At 38.1% G+C, this 23,598-nt stretch overlaps 3 protein-coding genes and 1 long non-coding RNA gene across 5 annotated transcripts in view; all 4 read right to left on the bottom strand.

The window, feature by feature from the left end:
* Window positions 1–1,184: 1,184 nt before the first annotated feature.
* On the bottom strand, window positions 1,185–3,346 carry LOC127131257 (uncharacterized). Of its 2 annotated transcripts, none has more exons than XR_007806507.1 (2): window positions 2,779–3,346; window positions 1,185–2,292 (listed from the first exon to the last, which is right to left on the bottom strand). It is a non-coding gene; the product is annotated as an uncharacterized LOC127131257 (long non-coding RNA). The 2 variants fall into 2 exon arrangements; XR_007806508.1 differs by having other exon boundaries at window positions 1,185–2,353.
* Window positions 3,347–17,468: 14,122 nt separating this feature from the next.
* LOC127103896 (uncharacterized) lies at window positions 17,469–19,331 on the bottom strand. The gene is made up of 3 exons (XM_051041136.1): window positions 18,816–19,331; window positions 18,064–18,768; window positions 17,469–18,031 (listed from the first exon to the last, which is right to left on the bottom strand). Exons 1-3 carry the CDS (start codon window positions 19,329–19,331, stop codon window positions 17,513–17,515), a joined length of 1,740 nt encoding a protein of 579 aa, XP_050897093.1. The 3' UTR covers window positions 17,469–17,512.
* On the bottom strand, window positions 18,839–20,419 carry LOC127131271 (uncharacterized). The gene has a single exon (XM_051060201.1). The coding sequence runs from the start codon at window positions 20,024–20,026 to the stop codon at window positions 19,397–19,399; it is 630 nt and encodes a 209-aa protein (XP_050916158.1). The 5' UTR covers window positions 20,027–20,419; the 3' UTR covers window positions 18,839–19,396.
* Window positions 20,420–20,578: 159 nt separating this feature from the next.
* Window positions 20,579–23,598, bottom strand: part of LOC127131266 (uncharacterized) — a 29,729-nt gene continuing 26,709 nt past the window's right edge. The window contains exon 2 of the mRNA XM_051060195.1: window positions 20,579–20,842. Within this exon, the coding sequence (XP_050916152.1) occupies window positions 20,579–20,842 (264 nt within the window). The remainder of the gene's footprint in view (window positions 20,843–23,598) is intronic.

The raw sequence follows: 23,598 nt of genomic DNA on the forward strand, positions 1-23,598 counted from the left end.
AAGTGTGACTTCAGAATCTTTTATAATTGTTTGGATTTGTCACTGTTGTGATTGAAAGGGAAGCTAGAAGGGTCTCATACCTAGGAGTTTATTAGGTAGAAGTTAAGCACGAGTAGTGATTAGGGAGTAGATTATAAACTGGAGATAGTTTGCTGAAGGTCTACAAACTGATACTATTTAGTGGATCTCTTCTCTGGCTTGGTAGCCCTCAGATGTAGGTGTTGTTGTACACCGGCATGGGTTAACAACTCTGTGTGTTATGCTATTTTCTATTCACATATTTGTAAGTTATCTTGTTATTGTATTTTGATCAGATATCAGTGTCTCGACATCTCTTAGGACATCTGATATCTGCATACCAGAATTTCATTAAGGTTTCCCAACAACTTGTAGTGGCTCAATCAATTAAACCCTAATTAGAGGTAGGTATTGAGGCTTGTGTATGTGCTTATCATTTATGATTCAACTGTGGCTTCTTGGTGGAAAAAAACTCTAATTTGGGGGGGCCACTTGATCATGGCACCTTAAACCCTAATTGTGTCCAACACTCATTATATGGGCTCCTAATCCTAATTTCATTTGACTCTTCATCATTCATGGTGCTTGATTTCATTTGCTTGGTCAAGTTTCATGCAATAGTCTCTTTTTTATGGCTCATTCATGTTGGTTCATTGGTTTTGATTCCATTCACCTCCATGACCTCATACGTACATAATAATCACTTGTTCATGACCATTGATTCTAATCTAAGTACATGGCCTGATAACTTTCATTTGCTTTCATACATGGCATTTCATCTTATCATCTCCTCATGCCTAGTTCAACTTCATTTCTTGCTTAGGCCTATTTCATCTAGTCATTTTAAATGCCTAGTCCATGTCTTGTTTGGTTTCATCTGGTCAATGTTATTCAAGTCCATTTCATGCCATTCACATTGTCATAGGTACTTGGTCCATGAATATTTGGTTATGTCCTAGTTCATTTTACATCTTCGTCCTTGCTAAGGTCTTTGTTTCATGCTTTCCATTGTTCATTCATGCCATAGTCTTGTTCATCATTCATGTTAATCTAAGTCATGTCCATAGTTCAATTCAATCCATTTCAAGCATGTTCATACCATGTTCATGCTTAAGTTCATATCAAACTCATTCATTTAAAATGTCAAGATTCAAAAACCAATCCAATTTCATTCAAAATAGTCAATTCCATTCATTCCATAATCATACAAATGTTCATTACATGAAAAAATTACAAAATTTGGCAACTTTGACCAAGTGTTAACTTTGGTCAACTTTAAACAAAGTCAACTCAATCCATTTTCATCCTAAAACCTTAAATCCCAATCCTATTTCTAATCCTAAGTTTGATCCTTGATCCTTGAGTTTGCCATTTGTACATGATGCTCCCAAATTTCGATCTTAATGTCATCATGTTGCATCGTTCAACCATTATTACCATATGCACATGACTTACAAGAGACCTAACTAAATAAGTGAACACATGACATGAAGCTAGTATGAAATATTGGCAAAGCATGATGCAAAAGCTCAAATCAGAATAAATCCTCTAGTCACAAATATGAAGCAGTGTAGAACATGCCAAGTTGCCATCAAGCCATGCAGTCCATTAACACATGAGACAAGTCAAGATCATGCACTCATACCTACTGCAAAAACATGAAGTCTAAGAGAAAACCTACTACAGAACCATTGTCAGCATGAACTGAACACAAGACCACCCAACAACACAAGTCAGAAACATAGGCCAAGAAATGCACATGATTCATACATGTATGAACCATTGCCAACACATGCTTAAACCAAAGTCAAAATTACAATGAACATACCTACTATAAAATAAGCATGATGCAGAACCATTTCACAATATTACAAGCTGCAACCATGATGCGAACCAAGTCAGGAATGTAGTGCATTGCAGAACCAACAAGACCACAAGCCATACTTGTAGAACTATGTGAAGCTAGGCAGAGTCAAAGGAATGCGCACATGCTGAACCAGTTCATAAAACCATGGTCGTTATACATGGATACAAGTCAAAATTGAAACACAGAACATGTCAAGAGATGTAAGCCATATCACATGAAGCCACAACCCTGTGCATCATACCTGCACATAAACTGAACATAAGACTGCAGTGAAAACCATAAGTAAGTCAGAACCCATCTGCCAATGCATAACCAAGCCAAGCGACTGCAACAAGAGCTATCAAATGATCCTACAGAAACCATGTCAAGAAGTGTCACAAACCAGTAACTCTGCAGCAAGTTATCACCTGCAACAAACATTCCATCGGGCATTTCGAACCAGTTTCTAAACCGTTCACTAATGGGAACCTACAAACAAGCAACCGTGTTAAAGAAAAGCGGTACAGCAACATAAGCAAGGCAATAACCAAATTACATAGAAATTCCAATATCAAGATGTTGTTCACGTGAGTTCTTCAGGTTTGCTGACTCATAAAATCTACATTTTATTCACAGTTAAATGAGAGTCATTTCCAGTTTAGCAAAATCTAACAAACTCGAATCCAATTTCCTAATCTACCCTCTCCTCAATCACTCTGTAAAACCATCATCATTAAATCATTTGAGGCCCCCGGGTATCATTCTCTCTAACACCACATCAGAATCTTCATTACTCTCTCACACACTCTCAATTCTCACTGCCTAAATTCTCATACCAGAACAACAATAATTACACGCACATAAGAATAAGAAAGTGGTGCAGAAGAAGAAGAAGATACAAGATTTAAGCATACATGTGGATTTCGTTGTCGTCGTCGCCGTATCTGTCATCTCCTCTGGTAGTTAGGTGCTCTATTCTGCTTTGTTTGGCTTCGAGGATGATAGTAGGATGTAGTTCATGGTTCCTGGGATCAAATACCTCTCATGAGAGGCTTTGATTCATCGTTATCTTCATTTAATTTCTGGTTTTGTAGATTAGGTTTTGTGCATATTCTGTTTCGATTTGATTGTTAGATTTGGAATTAGGTTCAATGGTTGATAGATTTGGAATTTAGAGTTAGAGGTGGTTCGGATGGTGGATTTAGTTTTATGTTTGGCTCTCCATCGCCGTTGGAGGCGATGCCGGCGCGACGGAGGAGAAGAGGTCCGATTGTGGTTAGTTTGGCCATCTTTTGTGATCTGAACATGGTTATTTGGAAAATGAGCGTGAATCCCCTCATGTGTGTTTGGAGTTGGGCCTTAGGGCCCTAGCCCATTCAATATGCTCTCTGCATTATTGCCTTGTCAGTTACACCCCCAGCCTACAAATCCAAGGCCATTGGGCATTGCGCCCATTTCTCCATTTGCACCATAATTCTACTATTTTGCACCCCCTTGATTGCACTATTTTGTTCTTTATTATTTGTTTTGCTTATTTTTCTTATTATTTTTAATGGCATGTGAATATTGTTGGTTTTAATCATTCAATATTTCATTGCATTGATTTAATGTTTTTGCAATTGGTTTTAGCATTGAGCTTGGCCTTTTTAATTGTGATTAATTGTTTAATCCTTGATTCATGATCTTTAATTGCTAACTAATTACTAATTGCTAACCTAACACCTAATTATTAATTGCTAACATTTTATTTGAGAAATTTACATTCTTGCATTTTTAATTTGAGTAATTTATTTCCTTACTTTATTTGTTTGTTCTTTACTTTGTCATCTAATCTAAAATGAACAAAAACATGATAAAATAGAAAAGACTAAAAAGACCTAATTTGAGGACTATTTGACTATGGACTTGACGTTTGACCTTAGTATTGGACATGAAGTATTATGGATCATATGGACCTTGTTTATGACCTTGTTTTGAGACTTAGAGGACTTGTTAGTACCCTTGCATTTGTACCTTGGACTTTTGTGATTGACCTATGCAACTTAGAATTTCTGAGGACTTGTAATGTTTTATTGCAAGAATGGCTTTCACTCATGGTACTACCATAAGGAGACATGTTAATTCCATTATCCAATTGTTAGCTCAGGAGACAATGCACACACAAGACTTTCTCTTGGGCTACCTTACAACGAGACCATTTATTTATCGCATTAATCCCTTGTATTTTTCATGTATCTCCTTCCCCACTTTGGTGTACTTTTTAGTCGCTTTACTTTGTCTTGTTGTTTCTTGTTAGCCAACCTTAGGAGTTAGGATTGTCGCCATATTTCATAAATAATAAAATAAACCCTTAATCTAACGTCAAGCGACATTTTCTCGAATCAAATTCAAAAACATAATCAAATACACTTAGGATTGTATGTCACGGGCCTTAAGTGGTGGAGAAGGGATGATAATGGAGCTTTCCTACCCTCATTCTGAATATTTTAGATACAAGACGCTTCGCTTAGTAGTTCGATATATTCATATTTACCCATAGTCTTTAGTGCAATCCGAAGTCAAACAAATCTCTTCTCAAAACATAAAAGCAATATCAACTCATCAAACCTTTTGTTTTGAGCTTTAGGGCACCACTTCGAAAATCCTTTTTCAAGGTATAAAATCACCAAAGAAAACAATCATTTTGTACCACGAACTACAAAGCTCTGATTTCTCACTTCAACAAGTGAGCATACGTAGGCACGAAGACCCAAATCCTTGGCGAACACACTAATAAAAAACTCACTTCCACTCAGTAAACCTTTAGTAAGTAAACATTAAGATAATGACACCCATTCAAGCGAGCAACAATCTAGATGGTTCCCATCGAGTACGATGGATGTGAGGGATGCTAATATTTTCCCCTTACAATAACTGACTTCTGAACCTATTCATGGTTTCAATGACCATTCTTTTGGGGTTTTCTGGATATTTTCCCTATCCTTTGGAATAAATTAAATCTGATGGTGACTCTGTATTTTTTGCATAGTGACAGTTGACGACTTTGCTGGGGATTCTTCCCTAAGTAAGCCAAACCTAGTTTAGGTTGCCTTGATCTCACGTTTCGGTGTTTATCTTTCTGCTTTATTGCCATTTATGTTTTGTCTTCCTCATTACTTCTGACTATCTTATCTGTTATGTTACTCCATAATACCATGGTATGGAATAGATGTTGCTTTGATTGCAATAAACCTTGTGTGAAAGACTCTATACCCGAGTCTAGAGTGAAAGCTTGAGATAGGAAAGGTTGAGTAGTATGGGCCACCGAGAAGCATTTCTCATAAGGGTCGTTATGAGGACCTCACTTAGAGAATATTCTTCTGAGAATATTAACGATCACTAAGCTTTTGGCGTAAGCAATCAATGTTTTTTATTATGATTCATGACTCTAAGGACCTTTATAGAACCTTGAACCTTTTGCCAACTAGGATTGATGGTCGAGTAGTACGGGTCCCCGAAAACCTTTTCTTGCGAGGGTCGGTACGAAGATCTCACTCAGAATAGATTTTCTTGATGGAGTTGTCGCCTAGCAAGTAAATTGATATAAGTGGTAAACAGTTAAGGAAATCTGTGACTCTGAGACCCTTTTCTAGAATCCAATGTTGATGGTCGCGTAGAATGGGTCCCCGAGAAGCTTTTCTCGCAAGGGTCGGTACGAAGACCTCACCCAAAATAGATTCATTTGATGGAGTTGTCGACCGACAAGCTTCTGCCGTAAGCGGCAAACATTCATATGAATCCATGACTCTGGGGTTCATGTTTAAAACCCTACATCATACCTCGTGAGATCCATGATATGGAAAGCAATCAATGTTGTCCTTCATTCGTACCTCGAACCTATGAAATAATGCATGCGTAGTTATTCAACTTATGAAGCCATGCTTGAGTATTGTCCATCCATCCATTCATACATTTATTCATCATTCACATATCGTATTGCATTTCATGAAGATAATACCAATGCAATCAATATTACTTGGCCTTCTGTCAGAAGAACTATTATCGTCAAGCTGATTACCCGACATCCGTTTTGAACTAGAAGCATGTCGCAGATTACCATGGAAGAACTTCAGGGAGGACATGAAACATTAAGGGTGGAAGTCAACCAGCTAAAGACCCAGATGAGTCTGATTATGGAAATCCTGCAGGCAATGATAAGCAAGCAAGGCAATCCTATGCCAGCTGATGTACCAAAAGTAGTCATTCCTATGAACATGCCGACTCCACTCCACATCAGGAGCTTCCTCATGGATATCATCCACAACCTAGACCTTTAAGGATCCTTTATCAGCAGCCATTTCTTGTTCCCCAACCAAGGCAGAGGAACCAAATGCAGAACCATTATCTAAACCAGCAGCCAAACTTCGCTCAGTAGGGTAGACAGAGATCAAGAACCTCCGAAGAAGTTTGACCAAGTGCCTATGATGTACGGTCGACTTCTCCCTCTTTTGCTCAATAGCTCGCTGGATCAACTAACGGAAGATAAGGCTCCTCCGACACTCTTCCTCCAGACTATGATCTAAATTCCAGATGTGTGTACCATTCCGAGACACCTGGACACTCAGTTGAGAATTGTAAGAGCTTCAAGTGTAAAGTGCAAGACTTGATCAATTCAAGGGTTATTATGTTCACACTATAAGGCTTGAACATGGTGTACACTCTCATGCCTCCACATGAGTGCACATCTGCAATGCCATGATCAATGCAAGTGGAAGCTAGGGTGGATTTGAGGAATCTACATCTATGAAAAGAGTCTTATAAGGATGTCCTTGAAGATTGTCATGCCAATTTCTGCAAGCATAATAATTCCAGTATATGGATGGGAAATGAGGTCGATTACGCCAGTACTCACTAGTTTGGTCAATCATTTTCATGTGTAATTTTTCTTGTTTGTCATTTTAAATGTTCACTTGTAATAAACTTGTTTGTTTTTGAATAATAATGACATTGAAACAAATATGCTTGTTTTGCATGAATCCATTCGTGTTCATTCATACTTTATCTTGTTAATATCTAACTTTTGTTTGAGCAAAATCAAGAGGAGAATGATGAAATTGAAAAAAACACGAAACCCCGACACATGCGCTTTTAGATGAAACCTTGCTGATGATGTAAGACATTTCTTCAAATCCCAAACACCGGAGGTATAAGAAAGATAATCCCTAGTTAACCCCTTCGAGCCAAGGAGTAAGAGTTTTCTTTCTGAATATAAAACCCTCAATTTTAACCGGGGCAACGTAGTCGTTAGTTGCTTTAACCAGGCGTTCAAACTTCAAAAGGGAGTGTCATATCTAAGGATCAACCATACCATATCCCTCGCGAGAGGTCAAAAATCACAAACCGGTAAAGGTTGTCCCTCACCAACAAAAGAACGAGGCAGTCATAGCCCCTTCAAATTAAACCTACAGGTGTCACACGATTTATTCCAACAAAAGAAAAAGGAATGAGAAATCAAAAAAAAGGAAGAAAGCCCGCTAAGCCGAAAGCTCGAAAACGAGTGACTTATTCAAAATTTAGGGCACCCATGTGGATTGTAAATCTAGATCAATCCAGCAAAAGTATGGACATAAAAAAACCGAGAAATAAAAGAGGAATCAAAAAGAAAATCCTCAGTCAGAACAAAGTCATGTGGCTACAAACCAAACAAGAGAAGGGTGAGTGCCGCTGCGAAAACCTCATTGGTTAATTAACCATCACTTCAAAATCCCTTTTGAAAGATTAGCGCTTGTGTTGAACTAGCTGAATGTAGGATTGTAGAACATCACGGAGTACGGGTGGGTTAGGATAGGTTTGAGCCATGAATCCTTTTTTCTAAAACCGTGAATTAGGCCACGTTACAACCCTCAAAAGACCTAATTGAAGCAAGGTTTATTTCGAAGGCATACAGTCAGTAAGATCGTGTTAAAACTGACTCCTTAATGATTCACTCATCATTTGTGTTGGTATTGATATGACATTCCCAATCAGTGATAAGTTAATTATATGTCATAATTCCATTGAACGGACTTGGATTTCAAAATTAGCATAAACATAACATTCAAATTGTCATTTCTAAAAATGAACATATTTTACTCGTGAGTAAGCATTTGACATCAAGAAAGTTTCCATAATGAACGTGAAATGGAGAGCTTGATTGCACCAGAAGAGCAGAACACCAGTAAACTCTGTTGAGCAGGGGAAAATCATCTTGATTAATCATATCAAAGTGCAGGATGCCTGAGAACTCCGTTGAGTAGGGGAGAGCCACTTTAGTTGATCACATCAAAGAGTATAATGTTTGAACACTTCGTTGAGCATAAAGACAAACCGCTACAAATTTCAATCAATCTGAGGCAATCACGTTGAGCAATCTCTACAAGATTCAGTCAATCTAGGGTAGTTATGTCGAGATTCAACAAATCTCTCCAAGACTTGTAAGTTAGGGTCATTCCCTCAGAGATCAGCTAGCCAGAGGCAAAGTTACTTCAAGGCTCGTATCGGGGCATGCCACCCCAGGAGCACAAGAAGTCAAACTCTCAAAAATGGTTAATCAGAGGTATACAGTTCTGAGACACTAAGATAGGTCAGATTGAGATCGTTCTATAACAAAGTTGCTTCATAACTTGTGACTTAGGGAATCCATACAGATACCCAACATACTGGAGCATGACTGACTATGGAAGTAAAATCCGCTATATACTTTTGAGGCTGTTCATAGCAAGTTCCATTGTGTGTAGGAAACTTTTAGGTTCAAGAGGATGTCAGGGAGTCACACTAAACACATCCCCTAACCTTTCAACAGAGAACCCTAATCTTGATTGATAAACCCAATGGTTATTGGTACCCTAAGTTCTCAACCTTCCAAATACATCTAGACCATTGCATAAACTGCACCAGCATCTTGCATAAGCAATCATTCATTGTATATCATTGCATCTTGAAACGCGTAGCATATTCCATCAAGATAGAACATTATGCCATGCAAATAAACATGCATAGTTGCATAAAAGTCTTTTTCGAAAGCATAAAAGAATCCTCTGTTGAGACAGTTCTTCCTCCCCATCAGAGAACATTATCATGAAACTCTTTAGTATTCCCAACAGGTTTTCCCGAAATGTATCTTCTTCATGTTGCCTTTTGCAAGTACCTTTGGACCTTTCATCAATCACTTACCTTTTGTGAGTCCTTTTGGCTTTTTTCCAATCTCATTGCTTTTTGAATGGAGAAATTTTTATTGAGATAACTTACCTATTGTGAGTTTATTTCATTGCCTTGTGCACGGAATCACGTCTTGGTGCTTACTTTTTGTAAGTCCCCTTGTTGCCTTATGCACGAGAAGGGTACCCTGTCAGATCTTTACATCACGTCTTGTTTTAAAACACTTTATGTAGGTTTAGTGAGTCCTGGGGTTTGGGTAACCATTGTTCGAGAACTTCATCCCTGCCATTTGTGCATGTGGGACATAATGAGGTTGTCGTGCCTACTGCAAGGTCCCCGTTTGACATAGCGTATCAAAGCCCAGGTCCTGTCTATAAAATTCTCTCAAAGCCTAGGTTTCACCTGGTGAAATATCTTCAGAACTTTTACGAGTATCAGTGACCTTTCATCAAGTGCTTACCTTTTGTGAGTATCTTTTTTGTTGTTTGCAAGCCCTCATTGTATTTTGCATGGAGAAGATCTTTGAGACAACTTACCTTTTATGAGTTTATTTAATTGCCTTATGCATAGAATCACATCTCCCCCTCATTGCCTTATGCACGAGAAGGGTACCCCTGTCAGAACTTCACATCATGTTTGGTTTTGAAACACTTGATGTAGGTTTGGTGAGTCCCGAGGTTTGGGTAACCATTGTTCGAGATCATGATGAGAGGTTGTCAGACACATATAATAGTAGCCTCTTATCATTTTGTTGTAGTACTATAGTCTATACTTTATTTTGAAGGTCTTACTACATTTTAGATCTCGATTGTACGACATTTTCGACATGTATCGCTATTTTATTTTTGACACACAAGTAGTAGTCTCTTATTATTATGTACGTCAATTTTTTTATTTTCGATCGTACGTTATACTTCATCTGAACACAGATAAACAACTTATAGCATTAAATATCTGTTCTGATACATTCTGGAGATGTATCTTTGGAATATCCATCGGCATGCATCTCTAGTACAATTCAAATGTAAATGACTTCTGAGTTGGTTGTATTAAATGTTTGAAATTGTTCCAGAGATGCATCTCCAGAATATTTCAAATTTTATTCAGAAATAGGTGCGTCTGAAGATGCATTTCTGAAAACTGAGGGCATTTAAATAATTACGCACGGTGACTAAGAAGTATCTATGGTGCATTAAGAAAATTTTATACTATAAAACGAGGTCTTGTGATCATTTGAAAACATACAAGTATTCTGCAAAACTACTTATATTTTACTCTCACATTGCTCCTTAAATTTATATACACACTTCATATATATTTAAGTACTGAGAGAGTAATTGTTTAAACAATAAACTTGTGTAATGCATTATTATAACTCTTATTTAATTATAAAATCAAGACAGTGTTGATTTCTTGAATTGCTAAAAGCATAAAGGTTGTAAGTTAAACTTTGGATAAAACTTTGATGTAAAGGTTGTGATTTGAATCTATTATAAAAGCTAATTTGATGTCTCAATGTACTTTTCTTGGGGACTGAATATAGGTCTAGTGGTTCTAGCCGAACCATAATAGATTTGATGTGTTCTTTCCTTATCATTTAACCCTTTTATTTTCTTGCATCATTTTATTTGTCTTTTTCTTTTTCTTAATCTAATCTCTTTTTAAAATCAACCCACAAATCCTTTTATTTATGTAAGATTTTAAAAACTTTTTAATATCACAATACACAATTCGTTGTCTTGTGTTTGAAATCATTTGGTCAACAAGTGGTATTAGAGGTTAACTCTTAATAAAATACTAATAACTTTAGAGGTATGCTAACTTCAAATGATTTATTAATCAAAAATCCATCTTTAAATGGTTAATAGTATGCTTATTGGAAAGAGAAAATAATTGTTTTTTATTAAAGGGATTGCCTGGGATATTTGGGACTGTCATACCCCAATTTTGTCCGGGTAAGAAAAATCTTTCACCAGCATTCACCACCAGATGTTATAAGGCATAAACTCTATCTTAGGGTTTTTCAGCCCTAAGCTACTCCAAACTCCCCATCATTTCTAGAAACACATTCAATACTCACATGATTATTCTAAATAAAACCCTCAGTGACATCAAATTTTCAACAAATATTTCAGTAGCATTTCATCTGTTAAGATCCTTGTACATGACTCAAGAAAAACATTTGTTGCGTTTGTCTCTTATTGTTGTTACTAAAGCATGGGATGGTATGTGCATTTTGGGACTTATTGGTTAACAATGCCCAATTTGGTTTATCCATAAGATCTTTTGGTTTTAAAAAAAAAGGGGCCCATTCCCATCAACATGTCCATAATTAATATTGCAAGTCCAAAGTGTGGTTCAAATATCTTTTACGTTACTAATCCAAAGTCCATTTTCTTATTAGTAAGTATTAAGAGCCGTGTTATTTTTTGTTATGATCATAAGTTTGTAAGCCCATTTCTACATCCCAAATATTTGTGCCAAGTCTCAATCCTTCATAAATATCCAAATTCCAGTTGCATTTTTTGGAACATGTATATGTTTGATTTAATCTAAGGTCAATTGGTGGAAGGGACTTTGGTGATGGACAATGTTTTAAGGCTTATTTTGGTTGGAATTAAGTTTTCAATGCTTATAATATGCATTCCATTTTTTGTACCTTTAGTTATCTGATTATTTAGCCAATGACAAGTTTACTAAAAGCAATCACTTATGGAATGATCATTTCAATTTTATTGTGGCCCAAACCATTTTTAAATAAGATATTTACTCTAAGAATTAAGAATTTTAGTTATCACATAAACAAAGTTCAAAGAGTTAAGTCCAAAAGAATTGATTACACAAATAGGTCTTAAGCAAAAGAACCGTACATATATTACAAGCAGTCCAAAAGGCATTATACATAATTATCCAAAAAAGTCCAAAGTTACATATCAATGACTAAATTTAAAAAATTAAAAGCTGTTATAAATCCAGCAGATTGAAGACAAAACTTTCGAAAGCCATTTCCAAAACCGTCTTTTGGAGTGAAGCGCCCCAAAATTCAACCTCCTCCTAGAGCTGGCGCAGCCAATCTTCCCTTCAATTAAGGTCACTTCATTTGTGTGACCTGCAAAAAATCAACTCAAGATTAAAAAGCCTTATCAATAAGCACTTAAAAAACTGGAAAATAATTGATAAGTTGACCAGTTTAAGGCTTTGCACAGAGAACCAACATGAACACCCAAAAAGGTATTTCGCTACCAGCTCAAACAACAACAAATCCACAAAATCAAATCCCACGAAATCTGGGATAAAAAAGTAAACCTGGCAAATAATTTTAAGACTTAACAAACTCATCACGAAGAGGATAAGTAGGGATAACCTCACTATTAGAGAGGAGGACATTAAGAAACAAAAAAAGACGAGGGTGAATCAAAGGAGGAAGAGAAATCAAAAACAAATTTTTTCATTCAACACAAAGCATTCAGAGAGAAGAACAGAAGAAAACGAAAAGTTAAAGGAAAGGAGAGGACTTATCTAAGTCGTGACGGAAAAGCTCACGTCGTCGGCGACGCAACTCGAACCAAGTAGCCCTCTCCTCTCTTTTTTTCGCTTGAAATTCATACGCCATTTCGTTCATTGTTGTAAATAAAACAAAAAACCTTTGTTAATTTCTTAAAATCATAACGATTGGTGGGTTTAACTTTAAAATTAGGGTTTAGGTTTTTTTGGACTTTTCTTACCACTCGCCGTGTTGAATCCATTAACAGTTGAGAGTTGTGGTTGATGTTGAGGGTTGAACGGAGATTTGAGTCTCCGTCTTGGTAGGGACGCCGATCCGGTCGGAGGAAGAATATTTAGGTTAAACCGAGGCCGGATTTAGATTCTCCGGCCAAAAATAGGGTGGGTTAGTGTTTAGGGTTTGGTGTTTGGGTATGGTTTCGCCGGAAAAGAAGGTGGCGCCGCCGCCGTTGGCCGACAATCACCGTCTTCTCCGGTTGGTGATGGCGGAGAGGAAAGATGAGAAATGCAGAGGGTGTTGTCGCTTTGGTTTTGAGAAAGAGAGTAAAATGAGAGACGTTTGGAGAAATGGTCCAAACTTAAGTCTTTTTTTACACGGCCATTAAATGTCCAGAATGGTGGATGACAAGTGTCCTTGGCCTGGGACACTTGTCACTGGTAGATGCTGATTGACATAGCGCTTCTGTACGCGTAGGTTCATCAGGTTACGGTGTACCCTCGATTAGCCATCCACGCGATCTATTGATTGGGTCAGAATTTAGGATGAGACATTCAGATTTTGCTGGCTTGAGGTCAACAAGTTTGACCAGGAACTCTTGGGGTTTTATCTTGAGACTGGGCCTCCGAATTGGGCCCAAATCCCACTGGTTTTTTGCACCCTCTTAGTGTGGATTAACAGCCCACCTGGGCCTAACATTTACTTCAAGGCCTAATTGTTTGTTTTTATTTCCTTTTTTTGTAGCCCATGATTAATTGTTTACTTAACTTAAATAAAGCTCTTATCTACTAATTAAATTCCTATTATTATTAATTCCTAAGTTAATTATATAATTTACCATTATTTAATTAATTAATTTTTATTATTTTCACCATTATTTATTATTTGGATATAATCTAGGCATTTATTCATTGTGTGAAGTTTGTGCACATTATTATTTTGTATTTACTTATTTGTACCAATTCTTGAATACATATGTATGGTGTTCTACAATTGTGACAAGATTATTTCAATTTCACCTTCTTAAAAATCATTTTTATCAAATTTCAAAAATAAATCACATACTTCTCGATTCAATGTCGAGCCCATTTTCGAACACCTTTTGTAAGTCGATCGCTTTTAAAGCATCGCCATCAACCTCACATGGCTTACTCTTGGGCTTTCTTACAATGAGACCTATTCAATTTTAATTAATCGATTAGATGAACTATTCACTAAATAAATTCAACCCATTCATAAAATATAAATTCAAAACCTCGATCCAACATCGAGTATTCTCCATTAAAATTAAATTAAAATGCTTAATCACAATTAAATACTATTTCATTTAGAGATGAAAAAGGAGATGGTTTTGAGTTTTCAACTCCTCTCCTCGATTATTTGAATACGATTTTTTTTACTCGGTTAGTCGAATAATCGTCGTTTCTAATCCACTTAAGCACAAACAGATCAAATCCTTTTATAACAAGAAACCAAAAAGGGAGATAATTTTGAGTCTTCAACTTCTGCTCCACGACTATTTGAATACAAGTTTGTCGCACCTCGAAAAAATGGGGATACGACTTCAAAGCGAAGCGCGATCGCACGCTCGCAATGATGGACTGAACAGAGTCGCCACCGAACTTTATTTATTCCCAAAAATGGGAAAGGGAAAATATCGATAAAACCCCTAAAAGAAAGGATAAGATATGGTCATCGCAACCAATATCAGGGTTCGGGAGTCGATTACGCAAGGGGAAGGTATTAGCACCCCTCACGTCCGTTGTACTCAACGGGAACCATTAGGTCAGTTGTGTGCATTAGTGTTAGTTGAAATATTAGGCTTTTCAAGTTATTAGGTGGGAAAGAAAGAGTAAAAGAGAGGAAAATGTTTTTGGATTTTTGACGAAGGACTAAACCTAAGTTTTTTTATTAGTGGGCCTGACAAGATTTAAAGATCCTGCTCCTACGTATCTCAAAAGAGAAATCAAGGCTTACGTAGTTCTGGGTAGAAAAATGTTTTGTTTGTTGGTCGATTTTAGCGAAAACTACTTTGTATCAAATCGACGAAAACATTGTTGGACTACCCAAAACAGGTGGAAAAACATTGCCTTGCATTATTTTGAAACAAAGTACCTTTCATTTGAGAAAAGGTTTGAAGGGTTAATCGCACGGCGGCGAGAAAAAGAAATTGATTGGTTTGATGTGTTTTGAGTGATGGCGAGAACTTGGATGAGCGAGATATACATCTCGAATCCTAGTCTCAGGAGTGCATGGTATACACCATGTTCCATTTCCATCTTTATTGAAAGAGGTTAAGATAGGAATTAAGTATTTTGGAATTTGATTGAGAAAGGGTTTGAAGAAACCGCATTGACAATTTTAGACGGTGGCGAGAGCTAAGATAGGCGAGGCATACGTCTCGAATCTTAATCTCAGGAGTGCACGGTATACACCATGTTCCATTTCCACCTTTATTGAAAAAGTGTTAAATAAGAATTAGGTATTTTGAGTTTTGTTGTAAAAAATAACTTGACACTAGATCAAGTATTGATGGACGTTTAAGAGAAATTTGAATGAGTGTTTGAGAGAAAACAAAATGGATAAATTTGGATGATGGCGAGAGCTAAGATTGGCGAGATATACATCTCGAATCCTAGTCTCAGGAGTGCGCGGTATACACCACGTTCCACTTCCATCTTATTGAAAAGGTCTTAACTGTGAATTAATATTTTTTTGAGTTTTTATTAGGAAAAATGGCTTGACGTTGAATCAAGCGTTTGCTGAAAGTTTGAAAGAAATGGAATAGAATAGGAGGGAGAAATGAATTGATTTGTTTATTGAGAAAATACTCGACGTTGGATCGAGTCATTATTTTTGATCTTTTGGAAATGGTTGATTTTATTCTTGTGTTAGTATCTAACTAAATAGTCAAACAAACAAAGAAATAAAATAGTACAAAATTATTACACATCGGGGGAGTGGGGTACATTTTGTCAAATGGGGATTCAAAATCATGAAATAGTTAAATCGGGCTCAAACGACAAATAATGCAATGTATGAGTGTAAGTGCAAGAGAAATGTCTCATTGTAAGAAGGCCCAAGAGTAAGCCATGTGAAGAAAATAACACAACAAATTATATCTACAACACACTATAAAAATTAAATCGAAAAAAAGGTAAAATCGGGATTTATACGGATGGAAATTGAGGGACACATAAAACCTAAATATTGTGCTCAAAGCCGGTTTGCGCATGGTGACAATAATTGAAATGTCATATGCGATTAATCGAAACGCGGCAAAATACTATCACTATATCGATAAAAATAATCATGGATAAGCATCCTTGTTGTATGGACTCAAGCACTAATACATAAGATAAAAATGAACCAAACTCTTAAATAAAGCACAAAGTTAAAAACAATAGCAGGTTCTCATAAACATTTTCATCTTCATCCAGCGATATTTTCTTTCCATTTTGAAACATCAATTTTAACAGCAAGATAACATCACAAACAAACATGGCGACGACATTGTTAAATCAAACATGGAGGCTTCGATGAAATCGAATCAGAAAACAACCATGGTTTCCTCGGAAGAATGCAAAGCAGAATCGAAACATAGAAATAAAACTGGGAAAGGAAGCTAACCGGTTGCGGCGAGCTCGACAGGTGAATGTAGACAAGCGTTGCCTTCAATTCTCTCCTTTTCTTTTCTGAATGGTAGCCACCAATCCTCTCCAGAAACTAGGGATTTTTCTCCTCTCCTTTTTTCTCTCTTTGAATGGTAGCCGTTCCTATTCTTTCCAAAATTAGGGTTTTTCAGCTCCCTCCCCTTTGTTAGTGAACAATGGCCTCTCTTTTATAGTCACACTGCTAGGGTCTTTTGAATTGGCCGCTGAGATCAAAGGGGTGTTGGACTTGGAAGTGCTTTTGGTGCTGCCAGTTTGTCTATCATGTTTTGGTGCTTATTCTGAAAAAGGTAACATGTACCTTGTATTTCTTCTGTGGAAACGTTTTCATTTTTGTTGCTTGTGAACTTTTACTGCCTTACCAAGTTATTTTACTGCAGTGAAAATGGAAAGCATCAGCAGGTCCACTGTGTGTCTTTTTCCTCCAAACTATTGCCTCATGAACTGTGATTGGAATGCTGCTACTAGTGTCAATGTCACTACCACCATGGTCCTTAAAAACAGAATTGAGAGGTTTATTTATCAAGTCCGCTGCTATCTTAGTGATCTCCTGCATTGCCGCTTCACTGAACTTTGAATTCACAGCTAAAATATAATCAACAAGTTCAAGCAAAGTTTGCCTCTCTCCAGTGATCCAATTCCTGTTCCTTCTGCTACCGGCAAGAATTTTCGATATTTTCCTTTATGTTGTGAAGGCTTTTCTCCTAGCAATTTCTTGTCAAATTTCCCACCGCTAGCTGTGGCAGTTGCTGTTCAAGTTTAGTTCACGTTTGGGTCTTTTCTCGGGATAGAAACCAAGTGGTGGTCGGGTTATATGTGGATTTGAGAAACCACCACTACTGTTGTGAGGCGAATTCTGCATAGAGCCGGGGATTATAGCAGCAGCACCAGCACCTTGCGAAGAAGCTGATGAAGGACTTTGGTAGCAATGATCAGAGCAGGAATGCCATAAAGCATTTCACCAACAAAGCTCCAATTAGGACCATATTCCCGAACAACTGCACATAATATTGAATCCTCCTCCGTATCAAAGTCTTCATGGATCCGTCATGCGTTGGTTGGAAATTGAAGCATTGAAAATCAGGTCGTACTATCCAACAGAGCAACAACAATATATTTGGCATCAGGACTAATTGCAACCACAAGAACATCATCATTCATTCTCATAGTCTTGACATTTGACACGGTGAGTTGCTTAGTAGGTTGACCAGGTTTTTGCTTAATTCGGTAGTCCCAAAATTTTACTTCGTGATCTGCACTTCCTGTGACAAAGCCAAATCTATCTGGCAGGACAACAATTGTCCGCACAGGGCCGCCATGAGCTTCAATAACTTCAACACGAGTACCACTTCCAATGTCAATAATTTCTAATCTTCCGTCTTTAGTTCTAACAAGTCCATACTTGTTAGAGGGAAGAATTAAACTGCAAAGTCCATATCCAGAATCAATGGTCCTTAAGCAGGAACCAGTACTTGGATTCCCGATCTTTACTGCATTATGACTGGTTGATAACAGAAAAGTGATGTCCGAACTAAGTGTGACACTTCGAACATCAGAGCGGTGCCCCTGAAGATCAATACCAAGTGTTCTTTTGGTTTCACTCTATGTTCAGCTCCCTCTGTAGCCTCTTTACCATGCTTCTTCTCCTTTTTGCGGTTAACCATTCGTTTGGCTTTACGCTTTGCTTCGGCATCATACAATACACGGAATATTTCTACCGTCTTTCCCGCAACATGACATGCCAGCAGATTCCCAGACTTGTTGAATTGGACAGTGGCAACTCTATCTTTATTCTGTCGCTGAATCTCACCAAAATGCATCAAAACTTCCCATTTGTTTGAAACAGAAGAATCTCCACCGTCATTTATAGACTCCCTATCCACATAATCTTGCTTTCCAATACCCTGTTTCTTCTGAGTTTGAACTCCGTCCAGGTAAGGATCAATAATGGCATCTAACTTCACCAACCACAGGGCAAGAGCAGATGAAGTATGGGGAATTGATGCGAAAGACGTAACAGTTTCTTCAATTACACCGTCTGGAAATTTGCACTGAAATAACCAGCCCTTATTGATGGCACCAACAAAATCAGCAAGAACTTGCAAAAGCTCCACTAAAGTCGAGGTGCGTCTAAGCCTCTTGATCCATATATTATGAGCAGACTTCCTCCAAGCACCAACAAGTGCGTCTTCAGGCATAACAGGCTCAATTGCATAAATTGCAGCTTTCAACGATTGAATCTGTGATAACAAGACTTTATGATTTGGAAATGTACTGCTGTCTTCTTTCTCCCCGGGTTTAGAGTTAAAGTTGCGATATCCTGCCCTTCCTCCGATCTTAATACATGAGATACCTCCAGAGCATGCATATCCAGGAAGCACACTAACGGTGATGGAAGATCATTTTCTAGAGAATTAACTCCGATCAAAGCACTTGTCCCATCAACAGAAATTTGCATGCAGCTGATACTGCAAAAGAAGGAGAATTGTGCTCTTGTAATTGGAGTACCGTTGAGAGTAAAGGTACTGAGAGTATGCTGTGATTCATTCCAAGTCATTACAACCCCTTCAGATGAAAGACAGACAATATGGGCCTCCACACCATCCAATCTTCTAATTAAACGTCCTCTTCTAATGGAGTGCAAGAGAACATCTGATGAATGAGAGCAAGAAACAACTATTCCGGGATTTGAGTTAACACAACAACTGATTATTTCACTGCGGTGCCCCCGAAGTACCAGTATAGGGCCCTCAATTTGACGTTTCTGATTCTTTTCAATCAAGTGTGATGAACTATTGTTGGTTGGAGATTTAGTCAAATCTCCCAGTGAATCACTAATCTTCAAACTGATGTTATTGACTTCTATATCATCAAATGTATCTTTTAGCAGTAGATGCATTTCATGGAGTTGCATCAATCTCATTTGAGCTGGATTCTGAGTTCGCAGCTTTACTTTTTCTTTTCTTAGCTTGAAGAGTCGTGCCACATCCACCGCACTTGTACACATCCAAATCCGGAGCCTCTTGAAGTAGGAAGTTTCTCTTCGGGCCAAGTTGCGGAACCTTTCGGGATAGAATCCAAGAAAAAATCTTGGCTTAGAGAAAATGAAGACGGTGGATCGAGGCATAGAGCTTGGGGTGAAATTTTATTTAGGACAAACAATAGTTTAGAATTTTCAATGTTGTCGGATTTCAAACCACACCATGGTACTACGACAGATGCGTTTGAATAAAACCGCTCGCAGGACTTAATCTTCTTAGCCTTCATGGTGTGAGACTCGTCGTCACTAACATTCCACAGATATACATTGGAGTCTTCAGACGCTGATAAAATGTGTTTTCCATCCGAAGTAAGAGACGCCGACATTAGGCTCCCTGCACTAAGGCCTTTGAATTTGCAAACAACATTAAGCCCTTCAATGATTCTGACTTGTGAATCAGCACAGGTAACCATAACTTTGTTACTATCTTGTGGAAGAAACTGAAAGCCAGTTATTCCTCTCCCGGGAGATTTCTTTTTACCAAGTAAGCATATTTGTGATTGCATCTGAAAGTGATTATCTGATACACTATAAAACCGACAATTTCCTGTCATGGACCCGATAATTCCTCCTTGTCCATCAGGTTGATAGCATACTGCGGTGACAATTTCCTTGACATCGGTCCAATCAACAACATGACAATCAGGAATTCCTCAAATGCGCACTCTTCCATCTATTGATCCGCTAATGAAATAATTATCATCCACGGGATTGAATTGTATGCATGTCACGTAATTACTGTGTGAGAAAACTTTCAAGCAGCAGTCATGTCCAACTTGCCATAGCCGGACAGTTTTATCAACTGAAGATGACAACAGATAATTATGCTTTGACCAAGAGACATCCAAAACTTCACCTTCATGACCGTGGAACTCGTGCAGTGGTTTCTCCAACAACCGGAAGACCTTAGGAGGGAAAATGATGCAAGCCAAATCTGATTTTCGTGAGTTTGATTTGAACTGCTCCTTCCTAGGAGTATAAGCAACAGACTCGACAGCGCAAATACCCGCATCTTCAAGCTTCTTAACATCAATTGTAACTATACCAGATGTCTGAAGTTGTTCGACGGGTAAAGGACCATGTTGAATCTCTTCGGTTTCTTGGTCCTATTGTTGCTGTGTTGCAGGTTTGATAGTTCCACCAAATTTCCACACACCATTAGCCTCTCCTTCTATGTAGCAAATATAAGACAAGATTGGATGTGTGGCATCACACAGAAGGACAGATCCATTAGAATATCCCACGAAGTAAACTCTGTCAACTCCGGCACCTTTAACAGTGGACAAGTGGCTAGGAACACCCCCGGTTAAGGGCCAATTTGCAAAGCTAGATGAGCCAGGTTTTGTGCTAGTTTTCAGAATTGAGGCTACCTCAGCTAGAGTTTTTGATGAGTTTAACTGACTCGGCAACTTGATGAGTTTTGCAACGGTCAAAGATGGATCGGCCATAGGTATTAGCACCGGAAACTCCTGTGCCGATACAGATGATGTCCTACTCTGCTGAGACAATAATGTAGACAAGCTATCATTATCGTAATAGTGTATTTGTCCAGGGTTTGTTAGCACAAAAAGATCGTCTTTGTTATTCAAATCCCTTTCTCCTAGACTTGGCAGTAAAATCAAGTCTCCGAAAGTGTCGTTAAGTGTAAGGTCTGCACAATCAGTGCATCTTAATGACTCCATCCCAGATGACCATTCGAGATTTAAAACAGTCAAAGCTTCTTCCGAACCAAATTCTTCACCACCATAGACAAACAACTGACCAGTACAATCGTTGTGAGATTTGCGATTATTGGACCATTGTAAGACAATGACCGGGATTCTTCTTTCTGCGTTTGAAAATTGTAGCCTAATAACGTTTTTAGAGGAAGTGGTTTGTTGACCTTTTGAAGGTGCTGCAGATGACAAGTTCCAGAACAGGATATCTCCGTCTAAGTATCCAACAGCGAGAATGGAGTCATCAGAAGATGCCCAGCAAAGAGCACTTATCTCTTTGTCTCTGAGATTTTGCTCTAAAATATCGGCTGGAAGATTGGTGTTGTCATACGGTGAACTGACTTTGTATGTTTTTGCTTTAGAAAGCAAATGTCGCGGTTAGCAAGAGTCGCCACCGACTTTTCTTTTATCCCATAAGGAAAGGTGGAAAAGAACAGGAAAGACCTTCATCAGATTTTGGGTTCGGGAGGTACATTATACAAAGGGAAGGTGTTAGCACCCTTTGTATCCATGGTTATCCATGGGCTCTTAATTGCTTAATCACTTATGTTTTTCTTGTTTGAAAAAGTGTTTGAGAAGTGTTTAGGAAATGTTTTAAAAAGGAGAATTTAACTTTGTAATGATTCTTGTATGAATGTATACAAAGTGGTTATCTCGTTTAGTTTTGAAAGGTGTGAGGTGTGAGAAGTATTTTAAGTTGTGAGTAAGCAATTAAGAGTTATACCTACCCAAGGTCTTTAGGGGCGTTTCCTATCCTTATGAGGGTAAAACTGTCCTTACTATTGAGAAGTAAGTAGTTTTGTCCTCTGGATGTAAGAGGGTCATCGTAGGGTCATTGATTGGTCATTGAAGGCAACCTTTGTAAGGATACCTTAGCATTCGAAGGGACAATCATCATTTAACCGTAGGCTACAACGAAGGGTCATCGAGGGGCAAAATCGTATATTCGCAGGCAACATCCGAGGGACTATGATTTATTTTATAGGGACATGATGATTTAACCGAAGGGTCTTTGCTAGGTGTATCCCCACATTCGCGGGACATGACCATAATACCGTAATATCGTAAGGCAACAAAGAGAGGTCCAAGATCACCAAAATCCACGACACTATTTTACAATCAATTAGGTAGTTGTAATCAATTAAGTAATTAGGTTCACATTAAAATCGATTAAATAATTGGGATGAATCTCCACATTAAAATCAATTAGGTAATTAGGATGAATCTCCATATTAAAATCAATTAGGTAATTAGGATGAATCTCCACCAGGGTATCCCACAAATAAAGTGGAATACCTAGTCAGCTACTTTTTCCTGGGAATATGTGAACCCTTACAACATTCAGCACACAAGTCAGGATACCAAATCAGGGTGCAATCGAGGATTACACCGCAAAAGAAACACAGTAGTAGGAATGTCAGGAAAAATAACGCATGATTAAAATGGAACAAATCAGATAAGCATAGAACAGAACAATCCAAATATTAGCGACTGTCACGTTCGCTTCTGCCTCGCCTAGCGAAGGCCTAGCGAATACTCGCTACATGCTCACTTAGCGATGTGCTAGCGAGCGGCTGCGGGTTTTGAATTTCAGAACAGTACAATCTCAGCGTGCTTCGTGCCCTATGGCATCCAATACAGAAATCACATGGTTCAGCATTACGATATTCAGGCACACTTAAATTCACATGTAAAACCTCAAATATGTTTATGAATTCAATTATAATATCACATGCAAGTTAAGCACCTAAAGCAGTAATAGTAATGCAAACCTGTTTGCAATCGAATTGCAACCTTGAATTGGTAAGTCGGATTGAGTTGGGCGGAGGTGACCTTGATGCAGAGGAGTTTCCTTCAGGGTTTCCTTTAGGGTTGCTCTGAATTCTCTGGGTTAGCCTCCAGGGTTTGTTGTGCCTTCGCTCTTGCTCCCGTCTTCCTTCCGTTTTCGTTTTTTTTCCCCCTTTCTGACTGAAATGTTGGTATTTATAATGCTTTTTTGTGACCTAATGGGCTCAGAATGAAGCCCAGAATTTTCTGGTATTCGCAAGCTTCGCTAGGCGAGTGGCATAGCGAAGGGTTCGCTAGGCGAAGGAGTTGCTCGCCTAGCGAGCATGCCAGTTTGAGTCTTTTCTGGATTGGGCCATTTGTGAGCTAGGTCCTTGCTCCTTTAAGGTCAATGTCTTGAACAATAAGTTGGAGTGCCTTGAAAAATGTCTTGTAATATTAGCGGGTAAATTTTGGGGTATGACAGCTGCCCCTGTTCAATATTCTTGAACCGAGAGAGTTAGAACGGTGTGTACGCCATTCGTGATCTGGAGGTGGAAGAATATTGAACACTAGAATGCCCCAAAAATTTGCACTTGTTAATTAAAAGTTAGTCTTGATGGAGATGGGCTTAAAGATGCCCTCCA

Source organism: Lathyrus oleraceus, chromosome 1 (assembly GCF_024323335.1).
Source record: "Lathyrus oleraceus cultivar Zhongwan6 chromosome 1, CAAS_Psat_ZW6_1.0, whole genome shotgun sequence".
NCBI lineage: Eukaryota > Viridiplantae > Streptophyta > Magnoliopsida > Fabales > Fabaceae > Lathyrus > Lathyrus oleraceus.

What these genes read in the sequence shown, in the direction of transcription:
- LOC127103896 (XM_051041136.1), bottom strand. Translation starts at nt 19,331, where the DNA reads ATGCATCTACTGCTAAAAGATACATTTGATGATATAGAAGTCAATAAC. An exon ending in ATGATCTTCCATCACCGTTA is followed by an intron (nt 18,769 to 18,815) that starts GTGTGCTTCCTG and finishes TCATGTATTAAG; the next exon opens with ATCGGAGGAAGGGCAGGATA. An exon ending in AAAAGGAGAAGAAGCATGGT is followed by an intron (nt 18,032 to 18,063) that starts AAAGAGGCTACA and finishes TGAACATAGAGT; the next exon opens with GAAACCAAAAGAACACTTGG.
- LOC127131271 (XM_051060201.1), bottom strand. Translation starts at nt 20,026, where the DNA reads ATGACAGGAAATTGTCGGTTTTATAGTGTATCAGATAATCACTTTCAG.